Consider the following 12,055-nt stretch of genomic DNA (forward strand, 5'->3'; position numbering starts at 1 on the left):
TTCAAAGTAGCCACCTTTTGCTTTGAGGACTGCGTTGCACACTCTTGGCATTCTCTTGATGAGCTTCAAGAGGTAGTCACCGGAAATGGTTTTCACTTCACAGGTGTGCCCTGTCAGGTTTAATAAGTGGGATTTATTGCCTTATAAATGGGGTTGGGACCATCAGATGTGTTTTGCAGAAGTCTGGTGGATACACAGCTGATAGTGTTACTGAATTTGTATTATGGCAAGAAAAAAGCAGCTAAGTAAAGAAAAACGAGTGGCCATCATTACTTTCAGAAATGAAGGACAGTCAGTCCGAAAAATTGGGAAAACTTTGAAAGTGTCCTCAAGTGCAGTTGCAAAAACCATCAAGCGCTACAAAGAAACTGGCTCACATGAGGACCGCCCCAGGAAAGGAAGACCAAGAGTCACCTCTGCTTCTGAGGATAAGTTTATCCGAGTCACCAGCCTCAGAAATCGCAGGTTAACAGCAGCTCAGATTAGAGACCAGGTCAATGCCACACAGAGTTCTAGCAGCAGACACATCTCTACAACAACTGTTAAGAGGAGACTTTGTGCAGCAGGCCTTCATGGTAAAATAGCTGCTAGGAAACCACTGTTAAGGACAGGCAACAAGCAGAAGAGACTTGTTTGGGCTAAAGAACACAAGGAATGGACATTAGACCAGTGGAAATATGTGCTTTGGTCTGATGAGTCCAAATTTGAGATCTTTGGTTCCAACCACCGTGTCTTTGTGCGACGCAGAAAAGGTGAACGGATGGCTTCCACATGCCTGGTTCCCACCGTGAAGCATGGAGGAGGAGGTGTGATGGTGTGGGGGTGCTTTGCTGGTGACACTGTTGGGGATTTATTCAAAATTGACGGCATACTGAACCAGCATGGCTACCACAGCATCTTGCAGCAGCATGCTATTCCATCCGGTTTGCGTTTAGTTGGACCATCATTTATTTTTCATCAGGACAATGACCCCAAACACACCTCCAGGCTGTGTTAGGGCTATTTGACCAAGAAGAAGAGTGATGGGGTGCTACGCCAGATGACCTGGCCTCCACAGTCACCAGACCTGACCCCAATCGAGATGGTTTGGGGTGAGCTGGACCGCAGAGTGAAGGCAAAAGGGCCAACAAGTGCTAAGCATCTCTGGGAACTCCTTCAAGATTGTTGGATGACCATTTCCGGTGACTACCTCTTGAAGCTCATCAAGAGAATGCCAAGAGTGTGCAAAGCAGTCATCAAAGCAAAAGGTGGCTACTTTGAAGAACCTAGAATATAAGACATATTTTCAGTTGTTTCACACTTTTTTCTTAAGTATATAATTCCACATGTTAATTCATAGTTTTGATGCCTTCAGTGTGAATGTACAATTTTCAAAGTCATGAAAATACAGAAAAATCTTTAAATGAGAAGGTGTGTCCAAACTTTTGGTCTGTACTGTATATCTATATCTATCTATCTATAATTGTCTTATCCTGTCTGTCTGTCTGTCTGTCCAGGAAATTCCGCGTCGCTCATTGGTCCGCCAGCGGCCAATCAGCACCGCGGGACTTCTGAAAAAAGATGGCAGCCGTTAGCGGCTCATCTGCGGGACGGAGCTCAGCGGCGATGCAGCCGGGAGATGAGCGCCGCGAGGCGCTCATCTCCCGGCCGGCAACAGCAGAAGGAACCCGACCGCCGGACCCATCTGCGGGACGGAGATGCAGCCGGGAGATGAGCGTCGCGAGGCGCTCATCTCCCGGCCGGTAGCAGCGGAAGTACCGCCGGCGCCGCTGACCTCCATGCGGAAGGGAGGACCGGGGAGCGGTGCTGCGGGTCGGGATACTTCTGCTGCGAGCGCCCGCTATGTCCCGGGCTCTCACAGCGGAAGTAGCCGCACAGGCAGCGCCGCTCCCTGGTCCTCACCAAGACGATTCGATGATTGGTCGCGGTCTTCGGATCCGACCAATCACTCATCTTACCGCAAAAGTTAAGCACCGCTGTGCTGATTGGTCGCGGACGCTGCCCGCGACCAATCACCGATTTGGGCGCCAAATTTAAATATCGGCCGCGACCAATCACCGATCTTGGCTCCACATTTAAACACCGCTGTGCTGATTGGTCGCGGCCGATATTTAAATTTGGCGCCCAAATCGGTGATTGGTCGCGGGCAGCGCCAGCGACCAATCAGCGATTTTTAACACAAATTTCCGGACCTTTGTAACACCATGCGGATACTGTGGGGACATCAGCGGCTAGGGTGTGAAGGGAGGACCGGGGAGCGGCGCTGCGGGTCAGGATACTTCTGCTGCGAGCGCCCGCTCATGTCCCGGGTTCTCGCAGCGGAAGTATCTGCACAGGCAGCGCCGCTGACATCCATGCGGCTAGGGTGTGAAGGGAGGACCGGGGAGCGGCGCTGACATCCAATTGGTCGCGGCCGCTATTTAAATCTGCCGCACAAATCGGTGATTGGTCGCTGTCTTGGCCCGCGACCAATCACCGATTTGGGCGCCAAATTTAAATATTGCCCGCGACCAATCAGCACAGCGGTGTTTAAATGTGGAGCCAAGATCGGTGATTGGTCGCGGCCGATATTTAAATTTGGCGCCCAAATCGGTGATTGGTCGCGGTCAGCGTCTGCGACCAATCAGCACAATAGTGTTTAACTTTGGCGCCAAAATCAGTGATTGGTCGCGGGGCCAAGACAGCGACCAATCACCGATTTGTGCGGCAGATTTAAATAGCGGCCGCAACCAATTGGATGTCAGCGCCGCTCCCCGGTCCTCCCTTCACACCCTAGCCGCATGGATGTCAGCGGCGCTGCCTGTGCGGATACTTCCGCTCCGAGAACCCGGGACATGAGCGGGCGCTCGCAGCAGAAGTATCTCCACCCGCAGCGCCGCTCCCCGGTCCTCCCTTCACACCCTAGCCGCTGATGTCCCCACAGTATCCGCATGGTGTTACAAAGGTCCGGAAATTTGTGTTAAAAATCGCTGATTGGTCGCTGGCGCTGCCCGCGACCAATCACCGATTTGGGGGCCAAATTTAAATATCGGCCGCGACCAATCAGCACAGCGGTGTTTAAATGTGGAGCCAAGATCGGTGATTGGTCGCGGCCGATATTTAAATTTGGCGCCCAAATCGGTGATTGGTCGCGGGCAGCGCCAGCGACCAATCAGCGATTTTTAACACAAATGTCCGGACCTTTGTAACACCATGCGGATACTGTGGGGACATCAGCGGCTAGGGTGTGAAGGGAAGACCGGGGAGCGGCGCTGCGGGTCGGGATACTTCTGCTCCAAGCGCCCGCTCATGTCCCGGGTTCTCGCAGCGGAAGTACCCGCACAGGCAGCGGCGCTCCCCGGTCCTCACTAATAAGATTCCGCTCCCCGCTCCTCACCAATACGATTCGCTGATTGGTCGCCAGCCACAACCAATCAGCGAGCTTGGCGCCAAATTTAAACAACGCTCTGCTGATTGGTCGCGGATGCCGGACGCGTCCAATCAGCAAGATTGGCGCCAAATTTAAGCAACGCTCTGCTGATTGATGGCGGTCGCTGGCCGAGATCAATCAGCAGTATTGGCGCAAAATTTAAACCTCACTCTGCTGATTGGTCGCAACCACCGGCCGCGACCAATCTTCGTTTTTTGTGCCAAATTTAAACAACGCTCTGCTGATTGGTCGCGGTCGCTGGCCGCGACCAATCAGCAGTATTGGCGCAAAATTTAAACCTCACTCTGCTGATTGGTCGCAACCACCGGCCGCGACCAATCTTCGTTTTTTGTGCCAAATTTAAACAACGCTCTGCTGATTGGTGGCGGTCGCTGGCCGCGACCAATCAGCAGTATTGGGGCCAAATTTAAACCCCGCTCTGCTGATCGGTCGCCGGCCGCGACCCATCAGCGAGATTGGCGCCAAATTTAAACCCCGCTCTGCTGATTGGTTGAGGCCGCCGGCAGCGACCAATCAGCGATTTTGGCGCCAAATTTAAACAAATTTAAACACGCTCTCCAGTCCTCACTAACACGGTTCGCTGATTGGTCGCGGCCGCCGCCTGCGACCATTCAGCAATTTTGGTTCAAAATTTAAACACCGCTTTGCTGATTGGTTGTGGCCGCCATCCACGACCAATCAACGATTTTGGCGCCAAATTTAAACAACGCTCTGCATCGCTCTGCTGATTGGTCGCGACTGCCGACCGCGACCAATCAGCAGTATTGGCGCCAAATTTAAAAACCGCTCTGCTGATTGGCACCAAAATCGCTGATTAGTCGCGACCAATCAGCAGAGCGGTTTTTAAATTTGGCGCCAATACTGGTGATTGGTCGCGACCGCCGACCGTGACCAATCAGCAGAGCGATGCAGAGCGTTGTTTAAATTTGGCGCCAAAATCGCTGATTAGTCGCGACCAAATTTAAACACGCTCTCCAGTTCTCACTAACACGGTTCGCTGATTGGTCGCGGCGGCCGCCGCCCGCGACCATTCTCCGATATTGCCGCCAAGTTTAAACACCGTTTTGCTGATTGGTCGCGGTTTCCGAACGCGACCAATCAGCGATTTTGGCGCCAAATTTAAACACCGCTCTGCTAATTGAGGCCGGTCGGCTGCATACATATTCTAGAATACCCGATGCGTTAGAATCGGGCCACCATCTAGTATATAGATATACAGTACAGACCAAAAGTTTGGACACACCTTCTCATTTAAAGATTTTTCTGTATTTTCATGAATTTTGAAAATTGTACAATAACACGGAAGGCATCAAAACTATGAATTAACACATGTGGAATTATATACTTAATAAAAAAGTGTGAAACAACTGAAAATATGTCTTATATTCTAGGTTCTTCAAAGTAGCCACCTTTTGCTTTGATGACTGCTATGCACACTCTTGGCAATCTCTTGATGAGCTTCAAGAGGTAGTCACCGGAAATGGTCTTCCAACAATCTTGAAGGAGTTCCCAGAGATGCTTAGCACTTGTTGGCCCTTTTGCCTTCACTCTGCGGTCCAGCTCACCCCAAACCATCTGTGGAGGTCAGGTCATCTGGCGTAGCACCCCATCGCTCTCCTTCTTGGTCAAATAGCCCTTACACAGCCTGGAGGTGTGTTTGGGGTCATTGTCCTGTTGAAAAATAAATGATGGTCCAACTAAACGCAAACCGGATGGAATAGCATGCCGCTGCAAGATGCTGTGGTAGCCATGCTGGTTCAGTATGCCTTCAATTTTGAATAAATCCCCAACAGTGTCACCAGCAAAGCTCCCCCACACCATCACACCTCCTCCTCCATGCTTCACGGTGGGAACCAGGCATGTAGAGTCCATCTGTTCACCTTTTCTGCGTCGCACAAAAACACGGTGGTTGGAACCAAAGATCTCAAATTTGGACTCAACAGACCAAAGCACAGATTTCCACTGGTCTAATGTCCATTCCTTGTGTTCTTTAGCCCAAACAAGTCTCTTCTGCTTGTTGCCTGTCCTTAGCAGTGGTTTCCTAGCAGCTATTTTACCATGAAGGCCTGCTGCACAAAGTCTCCTCTTAACAGTTGTTGTAGAGATGTGTCCGCTGCTAGAACTCTGTGTGGCATTGTGGTCTCTAATCTGAGCTGCTGTTAACCTGCGATTTCTGAGGCTGGTGACTCGGATAAACTTATCCTCAGAAGCAGGAGTGACTCTTGATCTTCCTTTCCTGGGGCGGTCCTCATGTGAGTCAGTTTCTTTGTAGCGCTTGATGGTTTTTGCAACTGCACTTGGGGACACTTTCAAGTTTGCCCAATTTTTCAAACTGACTGACCTTCATTTCTTAAAGTAATGATGGCCACTCGTTTTTCTTTACTTAGCTGCTTTTTTCGTGCCATAATACAAATTCTAACAATCTATTCAGTAGGACTATCAGCTGTGCATCCACCAGACTTCTGCACAACACAACTGATGGTCCCAACCCCATTTATAAGGCAAGAAATCCCACTTATTAAACCTGACAGGGCACACCTGTGAAGTGAAAACCATTTCCGGTGTCTACCTCTTGAAGGTCATCAAGAGAATGCCAAGAGTGTGCAAAGCAGTCATCAATGCAAAAGGTGGCTACTTTGAAGAATCTAGAATATAAGACATATTTTCAGTTGTTTCACGCTTTTTTGTTAAGTATATAATTCCACATGTGTTAATTCATAGTTTTGATGCCTTCAGTGTGAATGTACAATTTTCAAAGTCATGAAAATGCAGAAAAATCTTTAAATGAGAAGGTGTGTCCAAACTTTTGGTCTGTACTGTATATATAGATAGATAGATAGATAGATAGATATACACATATACACACACACACACACACTACATTTGGCTGTTCCCAGCACTATTTTTCAGCCCTGTTCTAGAGCCTTTCATTGAGCTAGCAAGTTTGCCCACTTGCCTTTTAATTTTTTGAGATGCTACAATTAAAAGGCATATATATCTTGTGATAAATATGTTGAACTGGAATATTCTGTGTATAACAAAACAAAAGAGGAAGACTTTTTTTAAGAAAAAATGTTTTTTTCTATGTTAAAAAATATGTGGGCTGTCACAATTTACATCTTAAAAATAAAGACAAGAGGAGCAAAGTAGCGATTGCATTAATGTATACAAAATAAAAGACATGAAATGTGCCAAAGTAAAGGAGTTATTTATATTATTAAATGTCCTTGTAATAAATTGTATATGGCCATACAAACACCCCCGATTTAAGGGAGTTGGGAACATTTGTATGATATAGGGCAAAAATATACGAGCCACCCATTGTCCAGGCATTATGATTAAATACATAATGAGAGAAGTGAATATATGAGATTGAAATATTTGTAATGAATTGGGAAGCAATTTTAGTGGAAATATATATATTATACATGAACCAATTAAGTTTAATATTAGGATTAGGAGTACAACTTTTTAAAATGTAAAACTGAAAAATATATTAGACATATGGGGACCAGATTAGGAGAGTAATCACAGCAAATAAAGATAGCTGGAGTTTTGTGATCGTATGTGGTGATGGTATGTCGATCTTGGAAACACAACTGGATGGCTGTAAGAAAAGGCAGGCGACGTCCCTGCGCAGTGCAAAACACCGCTCTATGCTAACGAAGAATAGTTTCAGAATATGGTCATATTGATCTTGTGGAAGGAATAGAATAATGGGGGCATACACCTGTCTGTTAACGTTGGGTGAGAGTTTCCACACCGATTCAGGGTGCCCTTTTGATAAAAGTAAATCAGAATGAGTTGGCTGTAGTGTTTGCACACCAGCACAGGGGTGTCAGAATACACAGGTACGGTTGTTTTTATATTTTATAAAAGCAATAATGGCAGAACTTTGTTTTTTTTTTTACCATTTCACGACACGCAATAAACAAGCCCTCATATGTCTATGCTGAAGGGAAAATGAGTTATTGCTTTTGGAAGAAAAGGAGGAAGAATTGAAAATGTAAAAATGAAAATTCGGGGTTTAAATGGTTAGTTTTAAGCTCGAGGATCAGAAAGCCTATCACCAAGTGAGATAATGCTAAGAATTCACCATTACTTACTAGAAATCATTTAGAACATAAACTTACCAGTAAACTGGATTATATTTTCAGTATGGTTGTTCAGCTGGAGAAGGGCATTCGGGTGTGATGGGTGAAACATGAAAAGGTTTTCTTCTAACTCCTACAGTAACAGAATAAAGATTTTACTATATTTCTGCCTTATTAAAATTTTTAAAGGGATGTTACTGAAATAAATGTCACATGACCACAAGGAGATCGTATTATTTATAAATAATACATTGTGAAAAACATAAAAGTATTGCAATGCGTAATTTTTCCCTGAAATTTTCATGAAATGATCACCATTATTTCTGATGGCTGTTTTGTGCAGATTATGAAAAAATGTCCTACTGCTATTTGGAAGCTGTCAGCAAGTGGGTTCTGACAAAGAAAAATAGGAGTCCATTTAATACATACAAAAATCTGGCCCGCATGGTGGTTTTATTTGGCCCACGACACCAGAACCACCACCCCTATGTGGGGCCTATTATTCTGTATGGAGGACTATGTGGGGCCCATTATTCTGTATGGAGGACTATGTGGGGCCCATTATTCTGCATGGAGGACTATGTGGGGCCCATTATTCTGCATGGAGGACTATGTGGGGCCCATTATTCTGTATGGAGGACTATATGCGGGCCCATTATTCTGTATGGAGGACTATGTGGGGCCCATTATTCTGTATGGAGGACTATGTGGGGCCCATTATTCTGTATGGAGGACTATGTGGGGCCCATTATTCTGTATGGAGGACTATGTGGGGCCCATTATTCTGTATGTAGGACTATGTGGGGCCCATTATTCTGCATGGAGGACTATGTGGGGCCCATTATTCTGCATGGAGGACGATGTGGGGCCCATTATTCTGTATGGAGGACTATGTGGGGCCCATTATTCTGTATGGAGGACTATGTGGGGCCCATTATTCTGTATGGAGGACTATGTGGGGCCCATTATTCTGTATGGAGGACTATGTGGGGCCCATTATTCTGTATGACTATGTGGGGCCATTATTCTGTATGGAGGACTATGTGGGGCCCATTATACTGTATGGAGGACTATGTGGGGCCCATTATACTGTATGGAGGACTATGTGGGGCCCATTATTCTGTATGGAGGACTATGTGGGGCCCATTATTCTGTATACTGGTTGGCCCATGACTTTGTCAAAGTTTTTCATTTTGGCCCTCTGTTTGAGGTTGACATCCCTAATTTAATGTATGAACTTAATGTATGAAAGCAACCCCCACAGGCATGTTCACCAACCAATGAGTAGCTCATAAAGGAGTTTATCTGTTAATAAGGATACCAAGATTTTTGTGGGCTGCTGAGCTAAGCTGTTATGGATATTCAGAAAAAAACTGATCAATATTAGATCATGGGGGGGGTGAATCTCGGCACACATACTAATCAGCTGTGTAAAGGGGCTCCAGTGCTACAGTGTCCCCCATTTCCCTCTCTTTATTTACCTTGCACATTTAGTAATGGCCGTGCAAGGTACTGCAACTTAGTCCTAATCACTTGTACATGAGAAAACTGTAGTAAACCATGCCAGGTAAACAATGGTAGGAAAATAGTCGTCGTTGTAGAGTCACGGCCCCTTCAAAAATCTGATCGGCAAGACTAAAAGGGCATTTACACTGCAAGATAATCGTGAACAAGTCTTGTTAAAAACGCTCATTTCACGATTATCTTGCAGTGTAAACAGGTTGCCGATCACCCAATGCACAAGCAAAACGCTCATACATAGGGTGAAAAGATATTCTGTGCAAAACAGTAAACAGGACTCACACCGCCGAGAACCATGGTAACCTCCGTGAGTAATCTAGTGTAGATCGCTCATTGCACATCATTTACTTTGATCTGTCTGTGTACACAGCATGTATATGACCGCCGGTTGGTAAAACTTTACCAATCAGTGGTCGTATTGTGTTGCCGGATGGTCCAAATAAAAGGACCTTTAAATCCCCACTCACCATTCATTGCCTACTCTAAGGACAAGCCATCAACCAGAACAAGATAACCATTTTAATCAAAGATGAGGTAACTGGTTTACAATCCACCTTCAATATTTAGGGTAAGGCTATGTGCCCACAATGCAGAAATGCTCCGGATTTTTCCTGAGCGTTTCTGCATCTCCCTGTCAGAAAAAAACGCATGTGGATTGTACATGCGGATTTTACATGCGTTTTTCCTACCAGGGACAAGCGGATGTGAAGCGTTTTTCACATGCAATTTTGCATGCAGGTTGTCAAGCGCTTTCCAGGCGATTTTAGCATCACTTGGAAAAGTGCTTGACAACTTGGTCACACTATATAAATCCATGCAACCGGCATGGATTTTATATAGTGTGACCAAGTTAGTTAAAAAAAAAGAATGAAAATGGTAAAAAATAAAAAAAAAACATATACTCACCTTCCTATGGCCCCAGTCTCCTTCTCCGGTGCGTCTGGTGTCTTGGGCGGCTCGCGGTGGTGTAAAAGGACCTTCCATGACGTCATTTAGTCATGTGACAGGTCACGCGACCGCGACGGAATTGCCGCTAAACGCTTAAAAAACGCATAGTGGGCACACAGCCTAAGACTGAAAATGCTGGAATTGTAATGCTGTATACAGAACAGTTATTGACATTTCTTATACATATTTTAAGTGAAACCATAGCTGCTGTGAACCAGCTTCATGTAGAGGTGAGCAGACAGACACGTACACTGATGTTGGAATCCAGATAATTGACTCCCCAAAACAGAAATGTTGAGCGGTGGTCTCCTGTATTCAACACAGCAGGGTTCTGTCTGGCAATTCCCAAATTCAGTTCAAACGCCCACTGCAAAGCTCCACTGTTACTGTCTACTATAACAACCTGGACACAAAGATTATTTGGGGAAATAAGAGACAATGAATGAAAGTATAAGCAATCAATAACATAAATATAAGAAGAAAATATTTTTAAAAACATGGAAAAGAAAAACTACAATTCACACATGCAGCATAAAACATGATTAATTCAAGGGTCTTTCAAAATTATACAATCATGGTGAGATAGTTTTTAGGAATAAATATATAATAATAGGTCAGGACTTTAAGCCAATATCAATAGTTTTATGGCTAGAAGGAGGATGGGGGAAAAAAAAAGTTAAAATTTGGACAAAACTGCAAATAACTAAAGATGAGTTAGTTGGACCTTTTTAGGTTGAAAATGGAGTCAAAATCAACTCCTAAACCTACTGCCAGTTTTTAGAAGACACTTTCTTCAAGCAAAGATAAGGGAAAAAAATCTGCCTCTTTCAAGAAAGCGATGATTTTTATGCAGGACAATGCTCCATCGCGGCATCAAAGTCTCTACTGCTTGGCTGCTAGTAAAGACGTTAAAAGATGAAAGAATAATGACATGGCCCCTTCCTGAGAACTTGTGAACCCTTCTAAAATGGGAGATTTACAGTGAAGCAAAACACAACACCTCTATGAACAGTGTCTGGGATGGAGCTTATTACTGTTATTAAAAAGAAGGGCGGCTATATTGGTCACTGATATTTCTTCGGAAATGTATTTCTGTACATATTGAGTTGTTCGGTTTTTATTCTCACTCTAACAGGTGAAAATAAACAAATGAGATGGGAAAATATACATTTTTCATTTAAATTGTATAATTCTGCACACACAGATATTCTCCCAAGAAAGAAAAAAACTCACTTTTACTTTCTTATACATTCAAGTTTCAGGTTTATTAACCTTTTGGATTGACAGACCGCATGTGGTTGTTCACTAATAAAATTAATCATCAAAAATACCAGTTGGCTAATAATTGTACACAGTGTATTCTAAAAACCTATTCCATGATAACCAGTTACAGAGGACAAAAAATGAATGCTCAAACATTTATCATCTGTAAAGTAACTAACCTTCTTTTTGTTCACTCCGATTTCCAGCTCCATCATTATAGAGAAGACATCTCTCTTGAAAAAGCCCAGAGCTGGTTTACTAGAAAAATAAAAGACTAAATAATTTAGAAAAGTTCAGTGCGTGTCACCTGGGTGTGGACAGATGGATGATAATATACATGTCTGGCCTGTACTCCTTAAATGCTATAAATTCGCCCCACTGCACGATTAAAGTCTCTTGAAAATATAAAAATATCACATGTGACAACCCCTGTTGATAATGTGATTCTATCATTAGGTTTTTGCCACATATGATTTCAGTCATATGTCAATTATTGAGCTTCTTGCTGTAGTTGTGATAAGATCACTGTTTTATCAGCAGGAGATTATCACTAGAGCACTAGTCAACCTGCTGCAATGTAGTCCTCCATATTCATAATCTCTATATAACCCCGCCCCCACAAATGATTGGCAGCTTTCTGCCTATGAACAATCAGTGGTGGGGGCGGGGCTATACAGAGCTCAGCATTCAGAGAACTAGTAGATCTTCAGCAGTGATTTTATCAGCACTGCAGCAGGCAGCCTAATAAGGCTATGTTCACACTTTCAGTATTTTAAATCAATATTTTTTTGCCAAAACC

At 44.5% G+C, this 12,055-nt stretch overlaps 1 protein-coding gene across 3 annotated transcripts in view; it reads right to left on the bottom strand.

The window, feature by feature from the left end:
* Positions 1–12,055, bottom strand: part of FAM234A (family with sequence similarity 234 member A) — a 71,579-nt gene that overhangs the window by 10,625 nt on the left and 48,899 nt on the right. For all 3 annotated transcript variants that reach the window (XM_073647916.1, XM_073647915.1, XM_073647914.1), the window contains exons 9-11: positions 11,436–11,514; positions 10,244–10,396; positions 7,564–7,657 (exon numbers count right to left, since the gene is read on the bottom strand). In XM_073647916.1, coding sequence (XP_073504017.1) covers positions 7,564–7,657; positions 10,244–10,396; positions 11,436–11,514 — 326 coding nt within the window. The remainder of the gene's footprint in view (positions 1–7,563; positions 7,658–10,243; positions 10,397–11,435; positions 11,515–12,055) is intronic.

The sequence above is a fragment of the Phyllobates terribilis genome, unplaced genomic scaffold (genome assembly GCF_046119375.1).
Source record: "Phyllobates terribilis strain yellow unplaced genomic scaffold, ASM4611937v1 Scaffold_9__5_contigs__length_417890890, whole genome shotgun sequence".
Classification (NCBI taxonomy): domain Eukaryota; kingdom Metazoa; phylum Chordata; class Amphibia; order Anura; family Dendrobatidae; genus Phyllobates; species Phyllobates terribilis.